General features: G+C 37.9%; 1 protein-coding gene across 16 annotated transcripts in view; it reads right to left on the reverse strand.

Moving 5' to 3' along the window:
* Positions 1 to 21,698, reverse strand: part of DLGAP1 (DLG associated protein 1) — a gene marked incomplete at its 5' end in the record, with an annotated part of 855,165 nt that overhangs the window by 212,308 nt on the left and 621,159 nt on the right. For 11 of the 16 annotated variants that reach the window (XM_081077977.1, XM_081077978.1, XM_081077976.1 and 8 more), the window contains one exon: positions 10,851 to 11,065. In XM_081077977.1, the coding sequence (XP_080934103.1) occupies positions 10,851 to 11,065 (215 nt within the window). Of the gene's footprint in view, positions 1 to 10,850; positions 11,066 to 19,316; positions 19,431 to 21,698 lie in introns of all 16 variants that reach the window. The other 5 variants (XM_081077970.1, XM_081077971.1, XM_081077972.1 and 2 more) reach the window with 1 other exon arrangement.

The following is a 21,698-nucleotide window of genomic DNA, read 5'->3' on the forward strand; positions in this document are numbered from 1 at the left end:
ACTGATGAGGAAATTGAGACACTGACTGGTTAAATGATTTTCCCACAGTGACGCAGCTAGAAGTGACAGAGCTATGACTTTGAACCCAGATAATCTCACCTCAGAGCCAGTGCTCTTGAGCAACATGCTATAGTAAGTTTTTATTGAATGAATAAATGAATATGAGATGGCGTTCCAGGGGTATAAGGTGCGGACAGCATAAACAAGGGCCATCAGGTACTATTACTATTACAAATATAGCCAGCACTCCATTTTGGCGACATATGGTACTATTGCACGTTTCCATCTTTTTGAAATTAGTGTGGCTTTAGTGTGAATGAGTGTGATGTGTATATCACTTCCAGGAGATTGTGCCAGTTCATCACATTCCTGTTCTCCGATTCAGGAACCATGGTGGTACCTATTTCCTCTATTCTGGGCATAGGAGTAATTACAATGAGCAAAGCCTCCTACCAATTCATGATGGACACATATTGCAAGCAAGAAAGAAACTTTTGAGATTTGGGGGTTGTTTATTAACAGTGTAACCTAGCCTATTCTAGCTAGTACATAATTGGTACCACAAATGGGGTACTCACGTAACAACAATAAAACACCCTAAAATATGTGGCTGTGGTTTCAGGATTTGGCAGGCAGCAAGGTCATTGTTATCAAAGGCTTGAAACATATTGATCCATGTTATGCAGAAGGTGAATCTTTCTTGTTTACAACAACTTGGAAGGTCAATGATATAATAAAGGATGTCCTAATCAAGCACAAGTAATTGCAAAACAGTGTTAATAGCATGTGTTGGTTGCTATTGGTAGCCTTCAACACGATGATTCACACAGTTTGAAGTAAACTCAATAAAGAATTGGTTAGATCGCAAGTAGAAATGAAAAAGAATAAGGACAGGCTGGACATTTGTGGATTTGCAGGATTGGAAAAGCAACTGATTTCAACCCAATTTGTAAAAGATAAACTGAGAAGGCCTTTGCGTGATGAAGACATGATGGCAAGGTCCAAATTAACGGTGTGGCCACCTTACCCCATTGTTCAAACCTGAGAAACTATTTCTGAATCCATTTTGCCTATGCACATAATCCTCAAAAGCATTCAGAGTTTCACAATAAAAATGAAATTGTAATTAAGTAAATCCTTTTGATTAGATAAAATGATTCAGAGGAAAGCAGCTAATAAGTTGATGAGCTGAAAGTATCTGAGAAACAGAGAAGCATGGGGGTGGGAAGACAAACAAATAGAGCAGAAATGATCATTCTATGCTCTAGAACATTCTGAGAGCTTGATGATTGTTACATGGAACTCACTGGAATCAATAGATAAGCTGACTACAGTCTTCTGAGAGCTGTACTACCAAAAGAACCACTCAACTAAATTAAAAGACATGGTAATAAAAGTAGTCCTAAAATGTCTCTCGGGCTCCAAAGAGCACTCTTTCTCTGATGTGTGCTTTGGATATGGTCAGGGAAGATAATAGAAATGGAAGACTCTCCCAGAGCTGGGAGCTGGGAGACATGGAGAACAACAAACAAGGAAGATATTCCCAGGGAGGAGAATTACAGCCTAGTCAAGAAACAGCCCTTTCCCAGGGTAGAGAGTCTGAACATCTTACCCAGTGGGATAGCAAAATTGCTTGAACCAGTGACTGCTGTTACCTCCCATCTTCTTCTTATTGAGTGGGGTGTTCATTGTGGACATTTTTGCCATTATATGTTGGATGTGGGGGAGTGAGATACTTTAACTTTTTGAGTTGCAGGTATTCAGATGCAGAGGAGGCAAATCTGGACTAGACATAGCTATTCTAGTGTATCATTCCCTGCCATGCAGACCATCCCATGTCACTCACACATACCACAAAGTTTCAGGTTGATGGGTGTAAGATAGGACCAAGACAGGGCATTTGGGTTTTCTCCTTTTGATGGTGGTGGTAGGGCATGAATATATTTTGCTTGCAGGAGAGAGAGTGAGCCAAGATATTTGGTGTCCAGAAGATAACCTTTGGTAGTCATTATTGCTGCTTGCCAAATAATTTTGTGTGTTCATGTACTGAGCAGATGGTAAAGTTGCCTTCTGTGCCCTTCTTGAAGATAGACATTGCTGTGCCACTAGCTTTTGCCTATAAAATGGGAATGGAGGTGACCTGGACTACCCGTGAGTGGAAACATAAAGACCCTGTGCCCTTGCCCTGCGTTAGGGACTTTGTTGATGTGTGTATCCACACCCTGGCCCTGGGTGACCACGGCAAGAAGAGTTCCCTCCTGACCCACGATGCAGTATGAGCGAGAAATAAATGGTTTTAGAAGCTTCTGTGGTTTGGATTTGTTTTGCACTCCCAGCATAATCTAGCCTACTCTGATTAGCACAGTCCCAAAGCCAGCAAAATAGGTCCTAAGCACAACGGTTGATTGACGCATAGAATCCTTGTAAGGGGACAGCAAAAAAGAAGATCGCAAAGGAGAATGGAGTCTTCACGGTGAAACTCTGAATGCTGCTCAGGACTATGTGCACAGACAAAATGGTTTCATAGATGATTTCTCAGTAACCTGGCAGTAAGTGCAAGGAGTTGTTGCAGAGAGAGACTGGTGGCAGCAAGACATATAGGTCTGTTGCAACCATTCAAGTGACAAAGAGTGAAGCCCTAAAGCTTGAAGAAGTGCGAGGTGAGCTGTAATGTTTCAAGACTGAGTTTAGGAAAGTGGTAATTCGGTTGACAGAAATGAATGTCGGGAAAAGAAGTGACGTACTTCAGGAGTAGTGAATTATCCGGGTGCCTTGAAATCTCATCTTCCTGCATGCTTAGATTAAAAATATAGGATTAATGTACATGGTGAGAATACAGTGCTGGTCTTATGCTGAAGTCTTAGACTCCATGGGCTGGAACTATTCACTCAGATATTTTGTATTTACACCAAATTCTTTGAACAGAATTAGCAAAGCTATCAGAGAAATACAGTTCAGGTTGTTTTAAAAGATGCCTAGAAAAGTTTCTCTCAAAATCCACAAATTAATTTATTCAATAATTAATAACTTTGCTGTTAGAAGTTCTTCATTACAGCTAACCTAAATTCCTTAGACTGCTGTTTTGGTCTCATTTCTTCCTGTTTAATATATAAGAAGGTCGATAGTTTTGCTATTCTATATGCATCTTCCATAAAGATACATCTATTTAGGACTTACACCCAGCCTTCTTCCAAAAAGGATTAGAGGCAGCTCCTAATATGTCTGCCTAGGCTTCCTTTTAAAGTGGTTTCTCTCATGCCTGCATAGTGTGTTGCCATGTGAGGTGCATAAGGTGGATTCCTCTACTGATATAAAACAAAAGTCAAGCCAGTAACTTGAACTATGCCAACAAAACAGGAACCTGAAATTAAGAAAAGAAAAACAGAAAAAAAGAAAGCTCTACTCATGCCAGGTAAAGTAGATTTTTCTGACCAGAAAAAAATTCTGAACAAAATAATCAACTTTAATATAATCAGCCTCTGGATTTTAAGTTTCTTTCCTCTCTATAGTGCCTGCTTTTGCTATTTTTAGATTGTAGAATACATCTATATATAGTAAGTCCTCATGTCATTGATAGGTTCTGCGACTTGAAGCAAAACAACCTATAACAAAGCCAATTTTACCATAGGCCAATTGATATAAACAAGAGTTAACTTTCTATAGCATCTCATTGTTATAATGAAGTGATAGTGACTAAATTACGTTATTTGAGGACCTGCTGTACTCTTAAAAAAACATATACATATGAACATGTATTTTCCACTTGACCCGGGAAAACCAGATTATAATAAAGCATTTAATATATTTGTTGAAAGCAAGGTATAAATGTCTCACACAGTAACTCAATATTCAAGGTACTAAATGTTTGTTACATGAATAAATGAATGAGTGATTGATTACATGAATACAATTTCTGACTGTATTTAGGGTATTCTCTTTTTAATTAGGGTATTCTCTTTTACCTGGTTGTCTGCACTTTAACAGGGAACATAGCTATTAAATGGAAGGAATGGTAGCTAGCAGACAGACAAAGTAAGAATTTGAAGGCTTTTTGCAAACAGAAGTTTTCCTGGCAGGACAATGGGTAGTATTTTTGATCGGTACCACCTACGTGGAGTGAAGAAACTTAGTAGAACCCTCTTCTACAGTCTTCCCTGGCTCACCTCTCTCCATTGTCTTTAAGGCCTTGTTTACACGGCCACGCATAGCCAGGTCATGTGAAGAAGACTCAGCTTATACACTGTACAGCCATAGAACAGATACAGGTACTGCATTTGTTATTTCAATAGTCCTCACCAAGTTGAACCCAGGCTGTAAGAAACCATCACTTCTCCCTGTGACCTCCATCAGCTAACACCTCATTTATTTTTGAACTTTGGTCATTTGGTCCTTCCTTCCTTTACCCCAGGCCAAGACGGGGCCAAGATGTTCTCAAGGTCCTTCCTGTTTTAGCTGCATGTCTGCCCCATTGCACTTCAGGGTCAGAATTTACTTCACTGCAGCTCCTGACAACCCCCTCAAATCTACTCTGCTTTCTCAGAATCTGTTTTGAATGCCTGTGTTTTCTGGCCACCACTTCTCAGTTGTTCATACCCAGTTGATCTTTCTTTCTCTTCCACTTTTAAACCCCTTTTACATAGCTCATCTCTGTGGTCATGGTAAATTATCATTCCATTTAGTTTTTTTAACTTTTTTGCTTTCAGCACTTAAGCTCAAATCATGGCTCTGACATTTAGTTTCATGTAACCTTGGCCAAGTTATTTAGTCTCTCTAAGGTATAGATTCCTCATTTGTAAAGTGGGGGAAATTTCTAATATAGAGCTGTGATTAAATGGGGGGGGAGTGGGGAGAAGGAATGTAAAGCCATTAGCAAGTCAGGCACTCAGAACCTCACTCAAACTTAAAGCTCTCTCCTATGTTTTACACTCTCCATTTCTTCTCTCTAAAAATATCTGAATTTCCTTTCATTGTTTTCACCTCCCTCAAAGACATACAAGCAGGGTTTTCCTCTCTGACGTCATGGTCATTGTAGGTGCAGTTCAATCCACACAGGTTTCCTTCCTAAACAGGTGTTTACATAGCAAGAGACCAGAATAGAGTGCAGATTCCACTTACCCACACAGGCCCATCTCATTGGAGCGGAGTATTCAGACCCCAAAGAGGGACTGATTTTTAAAAAACTGGGCATGGCAATTAGGGGCTGAACGTAATAGGCAATTTCTTACACCAGTTTGTGTTTGGTTTGCTTTTTAACCAGGTTTATTTCTAGGAGGAGGTTCAAAGGTAGATAACTTGTCTAGGAGAAAGTGAGTTTACCTATTTTAAACTTTATTTTATTTTTTATTTTGGAAAGTAGTGGGGAAAGCTGAGAAGATAGAGGATAGAGTAAGAAAGTAGTATGATCAGGGAAGTATGGGAAACTATCCTGAGTTTATATCTCTGAGGATATAAATACAAAATTTTGTAGTGTAGAGTTGTGTTATTTTGTTCACCTTCCCACTGTAAGCAATATTTGCTATTATATGTTACATTCATACCGAGGGATAGGTAGATGGGAATGGCACAACATTTGGGAAAGCAGACAGCAAAGAAAAACAGAAACATTTCAGGCACTTCGGAGAAAGATGGGCTAATACATATTGCCATTTTCTTAAATATGGTTCACTCCCTCAGGAAAAAACAATTCCCATGCTCCCATCTTTGGATCCACCCCCCTCTCCTTTTTCTGGAAGAGAAGGAACATGTGGAACCGCAGGTGAGTAGGAGGGGCATATGGAATGTGAGGAACCGGTAGGTGACACAGTGTGTTCAGATAGAAAAAAAGGAGAAATAAACTTATACAAAGATAATGAAAAAAAACAGACTCCAGAAAGAGGCTACCGTTTGGAGTCCTGATGTAGAACTGACTCATTTCAAATCTCCAGAATCAAAGGTGAAGGAGAACACCTTATCTATCTCTTCTCAAATTATGTTATATACCAATACGACTTCCTTTTGTCTTTAAGTAGTGAACTGCCAGTTCTTCTGCACCTTATCTTTACAATTAAACACATTAGTGCTGAAAGTTTCCTCAGAGACTATAGATACTGCTCAGTGGAAAGGATGCTGGGATCCATTAATGCTGGGATCAGCTAATGCTGTCTGCCATGAGCCTGGGCAAGGAGGGTTGTGATGGGAGCCATCCATGCCTACAGCCCAAGCATCTCATTTAACTGGGGTAGGAGGAGCTCAGAGACATTAATCCAGTGGCCCAAAGCCACAGAGCTATTTAACATCTTACCAATTTATTTTAAAAAATGGTTCGGGATCAGGGAAAGAATGACAGTTAAGAGAATTAACCATCCTCTCTGCCTTCAAGGCATTTAGATTGAAAATAAATCTTCTTGAAGCCTTTTGTTAGACACTTTATCAAAACTTTTAGGAGATCTGACTAGTCCTCCCCAGAGCCAAATATGCACAGAAGTCTGGGGTCTTCTCATCAATTATAGAGGAGTTCACAAGTCTATAATGTTAGAGACTATTTCTTTTTTCCCCAAAGATTTTTATTAAAATATAACTAAGATACAATATTATAATAGTTTCAGGTGTACTCCATAGTTATTCAACATTTATATACCTAAAGAAGTCATCACCATAAGTCTAGCAACCATCTGACACTGTACCACGTTTTATGACAATATTATTGATTATATTCCCTATGCTGTAGATTAAATCCCCATGACTTATGTGGTTCTTTTTTCTTCTTCTTGAGACTGACTATTTCTTCCAGGAGAAAATATTTCTTCATGCTTGGATGAAGGGATAAAGAAGTATGAAGAGATTTTAAAGTGCTATTTGCCTAGGATTAATGGACATTTAACTTTAGAGTCTTTTAAATAGCAGCTCATGTAATGATATTTTTTAAAACGTCCTTCCTTTCTACAGTATCTAGAAAAGAAAAAGTCCAAGATGAGTTCTGGACATGGTTTTAACTAATCATGGTAGCAGTTCCAGAATAAATAGCATATTACAGCAAATACAAGTAAAATACTTAAATTCTTTATCAGAGCTGTAGTGACATGCTTTGAGGAAACTTTGGCCCCCAAATCTCTCCCCTACTTGCCTGATGATTTACTATTAGACATTAAGAAGTTATTTTTGAAAATAATAATATTCTTAGGTGACATGCCATTTAAGTTTATTGTTAGCTAATAACAAATCAATCAGGAAAGGCTATGGTGAGATGAAGGGATTTATTACTAGCTGTGGAAGAAGAGAAGGGAGTGAAAGAAATAATGATCCTCAGAGAGTAGCTACAGGAGATTTACAGAACAAAGATGGAGTTCATGTCTCAAGACTACCTCTGATTCTAGAATGTTCAACTGACCTTAGGCCTTCTATGTCTGAAGACACAATAACTTATATTAAGTAGTTAATGAAAACCACCTTTATAAGTAAACCCTCTAGATACTTTTGGAAAACAGAAAAGGGGTAGGAGAAGAAAAACAATGCATGAAAGTGTATGAGTCCCTTCTCTCCAACATTTCTGAGAGAAGATAGGAGTTGAAAACCTCAAACAAAATGTTGCCCCAATCTCACTTGGCTAATTTTAGTTATCTTGGTTCATGGCTATGATTCATCCCTAAAGCTGTGAATTGCTGAGGAGGAAGGAGGAAAAAAAATTGACTTAAATGTCAAAGAAGTAAGAACAAAAATATAGTTTCTTTTTTGGGGAACTAGAATTCTAGGATATGGGGATCATTTTTTTCATGAGAGACTGAATGCTTCAAACTTCTAGAAAAATAACGATCTCTAGTCAAAACATCATCAAAGAATAAAAGACAGCATTGATTATGAATGATGTCATATCTGAATTTTTGCCTCCATGGTGTATTTTCTTTTTCTCTTTGTGTATCTCCTTAAATTCCATTAAACTAGAAATCACTAACATGTGGTTGAAGATGATAGACTGTAACGAGAAATAGAACTTCTAAAGCAGGTAAGGGAGAAATTAAAGGAGACAAACAGAACTATGAGGAGTAGGTCTGGGGAATGGGATGGTAGCACAGAGAAGAAAGACATGTTTGAATGGTCAGATATTTTCTTGCCCGCTAAACAAGGGGACAACAGAGGTGGTTTGGTGAAATCCTATCTTAAGTCAAGAGAAGTTTTTCAGTTTGTGAGGTGTCCCACAGTAAACTGGTTATCATTTCGAATTGCCATAGGTTTAGAGGAAGAAAATAGCAGTCACTCTTATACTCTGCTCAATGAGTAATTTCTCTGCCTGAAGTGCTGACCCTCTACCATCAGCTTAGCCGCTATCAGTGTTGGCCTCTTTCTGCTCTTAAAACTTCTGAGCAGTAGAAGATGTATATGATGGTTGTAAAAATGGGGTCCAGGGCATTAAAAGAAGGCAAAATGAAAAAGATAGAGTTCCAATGACTTCAGAGCAGATACTCCACAGCTCTGAAGCTCTGAGGAGTGTAGCTCCAAGGCACAATTGTGAACTTGATGGCTGCACATACCCCTGTCCTCAGCCTCTTTGGAGCACCCTCCTCACCTTCCTTAGGGCTTATTGTCCTCATACCTGGGTACTGTTGTGAATAGCAGCAGTCACTGTCACTGTACCTCATCATGCAAGACCAAAAGTGTCATTCCTCTGATGTGACAACTGCATCCCATTAAACTAACAGGATACTAAGGAGTGGGAAAGGACTTTGGAGGTTGTAGAGTCCCATTGCTATGGGAAAAATGAGATTCTGAAGGTCTGAGAGACTTTCTTGCCCAAAGAATTCCCTCTTTTAAATCTTTTGGAAGATATCAATTTATGACATGGCCGTGACTACCTATTATTGTCTCTAGTAGAGAGATACTTTAAAGTCCATAGAAAATATTTGCCAGAAGGGTCTGCGGCCACCCTCATTTCATACCTTTGCCCCACTGCCTTTACTACATAACCAGTTCTTTTCAAACTGGGTATATTTAATTTTCTGACCTTCTGTGAGGTGTGCCCAAATGCAGTGAAGACCTATTTTAATTTGTCATTTCCATGACCAACTTTTACCTGGCATGGCAGTGTTATGAGTTGAATTGTGTTCCCCACATATATATATTGAAGTCTTAACTCATAGCACCTGTGAATTTGTCCTTACTTGGAAATAGGGTGTGGCAGGTTTAATCAAGTTAACATGAGGTCACTAGGGAGGGTCTTAATCCAAAGCGACAGGTATCATAAGAAGACAGTCACATGAAGACAGAAGCAGAGATGCAAGTGTTACTTACAGCTGCAAGCCAAGGAATGCCAAGGATGGCAGGCCACAAAGAGAAGCTAAGAAGAGGCAAGGAAGGATTGTCCTCTGCAGATTTCAGAAGGAGCATGGCCCTGCCAAGACCTTGATTTCAGCTTCTAGCTTCCAGAACCATGAGAAAATAAATTTCTATTGTTTCAAGTCACTCAGTTTGTAGTAATTTGTTATGGCAGCCCTAGGAAACAAATACATGCAGAAATAAAAGCAAAGAGGAGGGCAACTGGAAACCAAAGGAAAGGAAGAAGAGCTTCTTTTCTTGGGTTGGTTTACTAATGTCACTGGTATTAGTTATTTTTATTGAAATGATCCAAAGTGGTTTCACATGATCACTTGAAAAAAAGTTGATGAGGGTAACTCTCCCTGTGCACTTCCTTAAAATATAATGTAATTTGCTATGTAAATAAATTTCCATCATTGAATACTCATCTGCTTTTCAGTGTTCTAGGTTAATAATCTAGTTTGTTTTCCTTAATCTCGTGGCTTTGGTCTTTTTCTGTTTTATTTATCTTGTATTTTAATATTTTATTTTGTAGTATAACATAAATGCATGAATAATAATAATATATATTTTCTGAATATATGTAATCAAAGGTACTTAACAAACACTAATTATACATAATATATTTTTTTAGGTCCAGATGATGATTCACATGATACTATGTTCCAAGGCTCTGATTTACTCTCCATAAGTAATATTAAAACATTAAATATAGCCTTGCTTAAAATAGTCAATTTTAATAGTTTCTTTTGTAAAGTTATTCTCTGTTTACAAATAGCACAAATTGAGGCAAGGACTACTTATATTTTTCAAAACAAAAGAACATTTTTAAGGTCTTACAAAATACAATATGCATTGAGTGTACCAAGAACCTTCACATACCACCCAACTTTCAAGCATGGCCACATTCCATAAGCTTCTTCGAAATAATCTGCTCTCTGGAGTGCAGCATTAGGAATAGAGACAGTGGAAATGTCATGGCTGTGTGCGATGTCAGAGGGATAGTGGATGGGGGGAGGAGGGTTGACACAGTGTGAGGGATATAAATGATAAATGTCCATTACATTGTTTTGTGCATCAGAAACTAATAAAAAAAGAAAAAAAAGAAGTGTATATACGTATGTGTTAAGTGCCATATTGAAGTATTTTGAACTAGCCAAAAAAAGTAATAATCTGCTCTATTACGTTGCTCAATTATCTGAAAAATTCAAGGATCTTTTAAGGAAGAGTTCCCTCATAGATTTAGTGGGTGAACAAATGTCCAAGAGTTGAACTACATGTATCATCTCATTGACCAGACATCTTAATTCCTTTCAGAAGTCATTCTGGATTATTTCAAACTCTCCTTGGAGGTTGAGAGTTCAGCTTGTGATCAATGCAGAGTACACCTGGGTGCCCATATATTTGAAAGCATTGGGGTATACCAGTCAGACCTAATGTCAAAATCAATACTGCCCCATCTATAGAATGTTTTCTGCCCCCTTGCTCTAGGAGTCACACAATCTGATCTGAGGTGATAATACAAGTTGCTGGACTAATAGAAGTGTAGTTTTAGAATCACTTACTTGAGTGTGGTGAGTTCTGTAAGGGATGGCTGAGTAGCCTTGAGATAGCTTTCTCTTCGTGCAGCAACTTTGGGAGAAGGCTTGGGACTTGTGTCTGAGTCGCCACTGTCTTCATCTCCCATGGCCTTGATATAGCTGCCACTCCGCATTCTTCGGCATGGAATTTCATCATCTTTACCTCGAGGGGTATACCCTGTCCATTCATCTTGAGGAACCTATTCAGATATAAAACAGATTATTCATTTTTTAAATAAAATCCTACATTTTTCTTTTTTTTACCTTTTTTTTTTGATGTGACTCTGAATATGGGTAATACAGGTAAGTATCTAAAACTTTAGACATTAAATTTTCATTAATGGTGTTTTACAATAATTGGTTTGAAAATATTTTGAATACATGCAAATCCATGTGTCAATCTTTACAAACGATCTGTGTATTAGGGAAAATCAAAATTGGCTCTGATTTACTTATACTTCTCAGTTTTCTCATGCTGATAATAACTGAGTTAGGCATAAGAATACTGTTGGAAAGGAGTCTGGTTTTGTTTGAGCTTTTCAATCATTTGTTTTCAATTGTCATTTAAAATTCAAGAATGTTTCAGTTTTATCCACATATTTCCTGAAACTTGTATCTACCATCTCATATCCAGTCTCTCTTCTTCCTAAATCAGTGGTTGATACCAGCAGCATTGATTTCCCAATCACCTATTCTTTCTGAACCCCTCTTAAGTTGATTCGGCATCCATAGATCTGCTTAAAGCACTCTTTCAGTGCTTTCTTCATGAAAGTGATATCTTCATGAAAGCTAAGGACATTTTCTTAATTCAAATATTTTTTGCCTTCACACACACACACACACACACACACACACACAATCTCTTAAGAGTTTCTCTACTTACCTGGTATAGCTATTACTGTACCATTATTGGAACCATTCTTTTTATCTTGCTTTGCTGGATCCTACTCGAAGTCCCTAATTGTGGGTACTACAGAAGATAAAGTTCTCAGTACACTGCTCTTTTTCCTTTCTACAATTATTTCTGTTGAGTTCAACAGAGCACTACACTATGTTAAAGAGGACTTTTTTTATGACTTTTTCTGCAGTCCCTCTTAGATTTTCCACTTACACAGACTCAAACTAGGATCTCATTCCTCTTCCACTTGGTAAAATAAATGTATAATTATCACTCTATACTCATTAGGAAGTAACAAACAGCCTGCAGTGCACAGGGCTTTCTTTAAAAAGATGGAGAGACTGGTTCTTGCCCTCAACATGTTTATAACAAAGATGAGAAGACAAAGCATAAATAAATTTGGGAACGATTCCAAATCAACGTGTTAGCAAGTTTAAGATATAGTGTTATAAATGAAATATGCACAAAAAGACACTAGAAACAGGAGTTATCAATAATGGTGATGGAGGAGTTTCCAGGAAGGGTTCCTGGAATTGGCTAAGTTTGCAATGAGAAGATAAAAAGGTAGATAATATTTTGATGCTAACTATTTACTGATTATCTATTAGATAATACAGTGTTGCATTATTAACATTTAACTATGCTAAGCAATTTGCTTATGGGACCTTATTCCATCAACACAGCAACTCTACATTTTTTTCTGTATTTCTTGGATGAGAAGCAGGAGCTCAGAAAGCTTAAGAAATTTGCCAAAGAACACATAGCTGGTAAATGGCAGCACTGGGACTCAAAACATTTTGGTTTAATATCAAAGATTAGAATTTACTTAATCCCAACTTTATGATTAATAACACAAGAATCGAAAAATGTAAGTGTTAAGAAAATAGACCAGAATGTCACATCTACATATTAGATAGATTTTTAAATATTATAGGTTCTAAGAAAGGAGAATAGATGTTTTGCTAAAAAAAACCCCCAAAACAAAAAACCCACTATTTTTCCCCCTTAAATTATAAATTTATCTATATAACTTTAAAGTTTGTATCTAGAAAAATCATACTGTAGAGATGCTACTACTCATAGACCTGAAAACAGTAGTTAATAGCTTCTAATACTGATAAAGTGTGATTAAGCTTCACTGTGTGGCTTGTTTATTTTATTAAACAAATTCTTAGATTGTGATCCCTAGGTGCTGGCATTGTTCTAAATGCTTTATAAATACTAAGTCATTGGATCCATACAGTTGAGGGGTAGCATTATTATTATCCCCGTTTTACAATTGAGGAAACTGAGGTTATGTGATTTATAGTTACATAAGTCCCAGCTACATAGTTACATAAGTCCCAGTAAAGGGCAGGGCTCCAAGCCAGCGGGGCCTTGCTGTTGACCACTATTTGATGCTGTCTCTCTAGATTATGATCAGTGGCAACTAGAGAATGGAACAACTATAGTCCCATGACACCTTTGGAATTCATGACATCTGATGCATTTTCCATTTATTAATTATGGCAGGGATAATGCAAAAAATTTACTTTTTTAGCTAAAAAGCATCAATATCACTGTAGCAACAAGAGAGATTTCTGAGGGAAATTATAAATGTTGAGAACACTCTTGTTTTCTTTCAATTGGCAGATGACTCACTGCAAAGATCTGATCACGTTCAGAACCTCATTATTGGCTTAGATATTACATTTGATAAATTAAGCTAGTACAGCTAAGGATCATAGATGATACGCACATTACCAGTCTTCAGCACCGACGCACAGCTCCTAAGCATTACTCTCCGGACAAATGTGCTAGCTCACATCACTTATGAAACAAAACGTGGCAAATTTCTGGTGAGGTGTTTTTATTCCAATGTTAGTTTATGGTAGAAACTTGGACTTGTACTGGAAACAGGCTGTGATTATTGTGAAGAGAACCAGCCTGGGAGGTATTTAATCTGTATACCTTTTAATTAAACAGTTGTCAAATGACAGTAGCTAAGAAGTTGTATGAAAATGACTTACATTGGAATGGAATTTAAAAATGTATACATTATTTATACTGACAGGTAGTCTAGAGCAAGATTACGTATAAAATAATGCAGAAATCAGTTCTGGGAAAAATGTAAAGAAATAGAAAGTCGGGACCTTGGAGAAGAAAAATACTGTTGCTGAACATTAAGGGCCGGCAAAATTGCTATAATTGAGCCACAGTTTTTATTTCAAGTCTCTTAAACTCTAAAGCAAAAGAAGAGAGTGTGGTCAGGTACAGAGCTTTTAAAGAAAGCACACCAGTTTGTAAGGCGCCTAGGGTGTGAAATGTCGTTCCCCTTTATTTGGAAAGAAAGGAGACTCCTGTGGCTGCAGCTACTATTGTGATCTAGTCAAAGGCTGCTATATCTTTCTGCTTCAATTGCACAGAGAAGAAGGATTCAGGGAAATACAAAGAAACAACTAACCTTGTAGCTGTCTGAGGAAGCCTTTATTATTACTGGTCCGAGAAGTTTAAGGGCAGTCTTGGTGAGAGAAGAAAGCTGGAGCAGATAGAAAAGCAGCCTGGTCACTCGTTGACGACAGGCTAACCGGCTGTCTTGCTTATCTGCACCAGCTTAGGAGATGGCTGGACCCAACAGTAATATATAAAAATCAATCTAATAAAAGTAAGATTTAAAATAGTTATGGATTAGAGAAAAAGAGGATCATTTGCTTTTAAATGCGTATGTTTAAGCATTAAGCTCCAATAAACAGCTTTATTTTTGATACAATGAAATGAGGATTAGTGTGCATTTTTAAATTTTATGTGTAGCCAGTCTGTAACTTAAACTACGTGTCATCATTCAGAAGTACAGAAGACCTACCTCTGACCAAGGAACAACCAACGCTAAGTGCTTTAATTACAGGATGAAAATGTTTTCTTAATTAAATAATATCATGGGCAAAAAATGATGAGCCATTCTAATGACGGCTATAGTCTATTAGGTCACAGAACAAGAGAAAATTAAACACCACTTAATGAGGCATGCTTACGTTTTGTGTCTCCCTCCCCTTCCTCTCTCCTTGCCTCTATCCCTTCTTCTTTTACTTACGTAAGTATTTTTTGCTTGTTTATCTTCCAGCCATGGTCTGAGTGCCGGGAATATATAGCAGTGAACAGTACAAGTGTTGGTCCATGCTATTGAGTTTACATTCTATGAGAGCAGGAAGAAGTAGATAATAGACAAATATACCAATAAAAGAACAAGGTAGTTTCAGAAACCATAAATGCCATTAGGAAAAGAAGATGGGGTGATGTGACAAAGTGGCTGGGGGAGAGCTGCGTTAACTTGTTCCTCAGAGAAGCCGCCCTGAAGAGGTAATATCTGTGAGCAGATCTGATGACCAAACGAGCCAGCCTTGAGGAGAGCTTGGGGGAGAACTTCCAGGCAGGAGGATCTGCCAGTGTGAAGTTTCTAGATGAGTATAAGCTTGGTGTAATGAAAGCCTAGGCAGGAACATGCCAGCAGGACAGGGAAGTGAAAAGAGGCTAGGAGGTGGGGCCAAGTCTCGTAGAGTCTTGTGCCCATCTCAAATATTCCTTAGCAGCTGATTTCAGCAATCTCACAGCTTCCTCCAACTGCTCCAGCATAAATTGATCTCCTTTATGATATCTATAGCATGTATCATTTACATATGGGGTCAGCAAACTATAGCTCACAGACTAAATCCAGCTTACTACTTGTATTTGTAAATAAAGTTTTATTGGCACACTGCCATGCCTATTCATTGCATATTGAGCATGGCTGTTTTCCAGGGACGCAGACAGAGTTGTATAGTTGTGATGGAGATTATGTGACCCCAAATCTGACCTACATATTCCCTTTGAGTACTTAATTTGCATAACCATACAATGGCATTTGCATACACTACTTGTTGATGTGTCTTTGTGTCATCTCTCCAAATACTCAGTAAACTCGCTGAAATCAGGGAAGCAGTATTGTTGAAGGGTCAGAGGCCTGGGATCTGCAGTTAGAGTTCCCAGGTTTGAAATCCTATTGGTACAGTAACTAAGAACTTTCATGGGCATGTTAACTAACTTTTCTCTGCCTCAATTCCTTTTCCCATTTCCTACCCCACAGAGTTATTTGGATTACATGAGGCAATGCCCACAAACACGCAGGAAGTGCTCAGTAAAGGTCTGTGTTATGGGAGTTCTGCACTACCCACAACATGCAGGTGGTACCGAGCACACAGATGCCCCCTAACGATGGATGACTTTGGATTTCCAAAAAGACTGATGCCACTTTCAATTTTCTGTAGTAATGAAGGGGCAGAAATAATTGAAATATGGCAAGCAAAAACTTAAATTCCTAATATATTGTCTACTCTCATCATTTTTAAGGGAGAGCTCCCCGTCAGAAAGTACTGCACAGCCCTCTGTCCTGGGGACTTATCTCTATCCTGCTTCGTTGGGCCTCTTAGCTTGCCTGGCTTCCCAATGATCAAACCTCAAATGCCTCCTTTTGGTTCACAAAGCAGACATCGTAGGGAAGAAACCTCCATGGGAACCATTTTTGTATCCAGAGAAGATTTTTTTTTTAGAAACTTTGAGCCTAGACCTATGCATTCCAGATGTATGATGACTGTCAAGGCCAACAGCTGGGGGTCAGGGAAGCTCTGGGCTGCATGAAGCTTCTGCTCTGTGCAACTCTTAGTCAAAGGGGTGGGGGAGTTAGAAAGTTCAGGAAAGGTGAGGAAGGGAAGCTTCTTACTGTTTGTCTTGCTACTTCTGGGGCTTAGTGGAGTGCCAGAAACAGAATAGGTTTCTGGGTAAATGTGACATGAAAGAATCAATGAATTCTAACACCAGCTTTGCTTTCACTCACTGTGTGTGAACTTGGATAAGTCATTTCATCTCTTTGATACAGTTTTTCCATTTGTAAAATATGGATAATAATAGATTTACAATAAATACAAATAATGTGTGTGAATACAAGTACAAATGGAATATATATATAATTCTATAGAAAAGTATATGAAAATTATAAATATAAAAATGTCATCTATATATCTATCTTCTATAGTAAAAGTTGGCTTTCCTAACTTGGCCCACAGGCAGAAAATGTATTTGTTTCTCTTCAAAACCTTTGGAAGTGGACTCTCTGTGGTGCTGCCATTTAAAAATATTTGTTTATTTTGTTTTTTTCCCTTTAGGCTTCCCAAACTCAGTTGAAAGAGGGCAGGACACAGTAGTTCTGGGAGATCTGTGAGCTAAAGTTATAATAAGCTAGAGGTCCTTTAAAAATCTTCACCATAGGGAACCATTAACGATGGTATGATTCACGATAATAACTTCTGTCTGAATTTTTAAACACTTTGCTGATTTTTTTTAGGGGGAAGTGATCCTATTCCAACTTGGTTAATAAAATTTCCATTTTAAATAGACAAGGTATTCTTACTTTTACCCTTCTTCAGCTTTCTTCTAAGATCCAAATACCACGTTTTACTGAATCTGAGATACCAGTGAAAACCCCTCAATATTTTTTGTACAATTAAGAAAGAAATAAATGTCACCAATTAAACTCTGACATGCCATAGATTATATGACACATTCCAATATCAAAGATACTAAAATGTAAAAATATGGTCTTTGAATCAATTAAACACCCTTTTAAAGAATATGTGCAAAAATGAGAGCAAGAAATGGATGTATTCTGGTATAGTAATAATAAAACTTAAAGTTCATATTTCTTAGTAACAAAATTAATAGTATTGATTAGCATTCATCTACGTCATGCTTTTGCAAAAAACATAAATATACATAATATCTCATGATACTTACAACTACTTTGAAGGTGAAGAGTAAATATTATAATTTCAGCTTTTCCGGTAAAGAAACTGACGTCAGAGTGGTTAGTAGTTAGCCCAGAGTGAGACAATGCCCAAGCTGGGGGTCTACTGTACACAGTCCAGGGATTCCCCGCCCCCCCATCTTCAGATCTTAGCTGTCTTGTAACTAACAATTTTTATTTTATGATCATCTAAAAAACACATATTTCAGATAAGAAAATAACTTTTTAGGGTTATAAGTTCTGTCTGGAGGAAAAAACTTAATAAAATAAAGATTACATGCCTTGAAATAAAAGTTGTAAGAAATACTATTTCAGACATGGGATGGCTTACTTTTAAAAGGCTCTTCCAAAGTACATATGGTTTGAGTCCTCACTTTGGTTGGGCTGCAGTCATAAAGTGTAACTAAATGTAGATAGAGTCAGTCATTCTGCGTCAATGATGGTCTGAGAGACAATGGCTGGGAGATGAAGCCATGTGTGAGTGACTCTTAGTGAGTAATCTCAGGATGGGAAGTTGGATGGTGAGGTTTGGAGTAATGAAAATGCGTGAGATTTTGGGAAATCTGAGAGCCACAAAAGGAATGCAGACACTTAGAACGCCGGGACAGCTGAAATGGAGCATATATCCTAACAGATATCAGGGTAGGCCAGTGCAATTCTGTGGGCAGTCCTGCATTGCAGAGATTTGGGAGGAAAACTGATGAACCTAAGACTGAGGTGGGATTTAAAACAGAATTCTATATCATAAGGAATCAAAAAGGCTGGGAGAAACAACCTAGGCATTTGGTTGATTAGATAGAAGTAAAGACAATATAACAAGGAAAAGCAGTGATTAAAGTGGTGGAAATCAATTATAGGTTTATATTTGCAAGGCTATCCCTCAGCAGCTGTTGATTTCTTCCTAAGCACAGAATATGTCAATGAAAGCAAACAGGTAAATGAAAATGCTTGGCTGTCTGAGGGGAGTCAACATATCTGGCCTTTCCTGAACTTGATGAGGAAAGGTAATTATGAGAAAAAATTATATTTATGAAAGGAGAGCTAGGGACCTGATATTTATGGAATAAACTGACATTTATGGAATATCCTCAAACGCCCAGAGGTGAGGCTTATCTTACTTTATTTTAATTCTTCCAGCAGTCTTGTGAAATAGGCACTACTATGTCCATTTTACTCCCGCAAATCTCAGACTTGAAAAGCTGAAGTTACTTGCCCAAAGTCATAACAATGAGTAGGAGCCTGCATTTTTCTGACACCAAAGCTTTTAATATTGCCCTACCTCTGATGAATGTATGTTGACTGAGTGAATAAACAAACTAAAAAAAAAAAAAAATAGAGTGCACCACTCAGCTGTATTTTTTTAAATAAAATGTAACTATTAAAATAAGCATAAATATTATTTTGTGACTAATTTGCTAGCAAAGATAAAGAGGGTTTGAAATAAATAATTATGAAGTAAAACAGTGTTTGCTGTCTCATCATTTTGTGGCACTCTTACTGACTATCGTTATCAGTTCCTGCTTAAATACAAATGGACACTTTATGGGGAATCGGAAACTTACAGGACAGCCACACTTTTCAAGGGTGGCTTTGGGGGCCTCTAAGAACCCCAGGGTTTTTTCAGCATTTATAAAAAGCTTCACCCTGGATTTCAGGTTCCTGTCTGCCATGTGTCACAGAAATGGCTTTAATGTATTGGCCTTCTAAGCACTTTTAGTGAGCTCTCAGATTCCCTACTCACTCGGTTCCTTTGCATCTTCTTTGTAGCTGGGAGAACTGCTTTTCTGCTCCACACAGCTTTCAACTTGACAAATGCGACTTGGCATAAGTGTCCCTGTAGCCTTTTTAGCTTGCTCTTCTCATAGCAAAAGCAGAAAAAAAGAGCAAGAATAGGAAAATTACAATTACGCGATGTGCAGATCTCAAGGCCTGATTGGTGTTTTCCAATCAGATTTCCCTGGCAACCGCCCTTTCTAACTCCACTTGAAGCCTGAAGCTGGTGTAAAAATTCGCTTCAGATTGCTTAAAAATTACCTTTTAGAGACAAGGATAAATACCCACCTTTTTCAAAATAGGGCATATGCCTTTTGCCACATCTCTCTCCAAATAACATTTCAAAATGCTCTTGAATAGAACTTTGTAAACCGTGCTATGCAATGGTGATTTGTCCACTATGACCCTATGGAATTATTCTCACCCACGGACATTAGTAGGTATCTACAGGGCATCCAGCACCACAGCAGGTGCCAGGTAAATACACCAAAAGTATTTTATGAAACAAAGTCTTTGGTCTCAAAAGGGTTTATAAGTTTTAAGTGGATCAGGCAAAACTGGGGGAATGGATGAAGAAAAAGAGTAAAAACAGTTTTAAAGCAAGTCAAGCTGAGTTGAGTATTAAATTTCAGTATCCCTAAATTGCCTACTGGGTTTGCAGTTTGTTCTTAAAAGTACTCTTCTGAGGTACTTTCCCTTAGGAATTGAATGTTCCATAGGAGTATGAAGTGCATGGATGCCATTGAGAAATGGCACTGCAGGAGAAATGCAAAGGGACAAGATCTGTGACCCTTAAAGAAGGGGAGGCATCCGTGGGCCTTTGGGGGCTGGTAGGAAATGTTATTGAGTTGATGGCTACATCAAAGGGAGCACTATCTGTCGGGAAGATGCCCTTGTCATCCCACATCAAGAAATAATAACTAAGATAACACACTCCACTGTGGAGACAGGGAAGGGAAAATGAACTTTATTCATCGTTCCCCTTGTGTTTTGACTGTAGTGGACATCTGTGAGTTTTGCCACTCCGCTTCCACTTTTCGTTAGTGTAGTCATATCCCTGTGTTTTTGCTTTGGGGAAACTTTGCTCCCCTCACTTGAGGGTCATGTGTTTTAGGGGTAACACAGGAGTTGGGCTCAGCCAATCAGCAAATCATATTCCCCAGTTCGACTGCTGGGCTTAGGGCTGAGCATTTGATCTAACCAGTAAGTGCCTCTGGACCTTGGAATGCTGGGACAAAGATATTTCCGATCATTCAGTACATCAATAGAGAAGCAATTAGCCTTAGGATTTGCTGATAGCCATTTTATAATCTCTAATACACAAACACTATTTCACATAATACATAAATGTTATGTTATTGATCCCATTGCAAAGATGAGAACATTGAGACAGTTCTCAATAAATAACTTACACTAAATTTTACAACTAGTAAATCATTGTCAGAATTGAAAGGCAGAATTGTCTTGCTCAAATTTCTATGCTCTTTTCATAATACCACATTGCTGTCTATAAGTTTCAAATCTTAGTAACAATTTTCCATTAAACATAAGACTCAAGAGTTAAGTTGCTGGTGAAAGAATAGAAAGAATGCTATAATGTTTTGAAGTCATGTAACAATTAATAAGCGTTCCATGCTTGGAAGAATCAAAAGACTGAAAAAGTAATGTTCACAGAACACCCATCACCCAGCAGTTATAGTTGGCTACAAGTTCTCGTGAAATGCAAGGCAGAACACAAACATCCTAAAAGACTTCAAGATAAAAACAACAGAGGTTAAGGTCTATGGTAAATATATTTATTTCTGCTGACTATATAATAAATAAGCTAATTTAGAATGCTTTCTTAGTTTTTAATGCAACTGTTAATTTTTATCATGTCTTTCTGGCATATTGGAGGCTCTCTGGTGGCATACAAGGGCTAGCTGAACCATCATATTTTCCCATTATTATTGTAGTCACTAGGGTGGTGGTATCTGTCCACCGCATGCCCTGTGATTTGCATCTCTACTTCCAAAAATTGAGTTCCCTGAGGCAAACTAGAATTCTGTGTCTGGTGTTGAGGAGCAGATATGTGGGTAGAAGGTTAGTTATCTTCCTCCTGGGGTCAATGGAAGCCCAGATATAGAAATATCATTCATAAAACTAAATTTCAGTGTTGGCTAAAATTTCATAAATCTCTCAGCACATCTGAAACCCCACTACTTGTCAAATGCTTATGAACATGGATCTTTTCCTTTAGAACTTAAAGTCTGATCTTATTATGAGTCAATGGTACAGCTCCTTTGGAGTCTATTAAATATGAAGTCAGTCATCTCCAGTATTAATACATAATTCAAAAATTATGAACACT

This window comes from Rhinolophus hipposideros, assembly GCF_964194185.1.
Source record: "Rhinolophus hipposideros genome assembly, chromosome: 17".
Classification (NCBI taxonomy): domain Eukaryota; kingdom Metazoa; phylum Chordata; class Mammalia; order Chiroptera; family Rhinolophidae; genus Rhinolophus; species Rhinolophus hipposideros.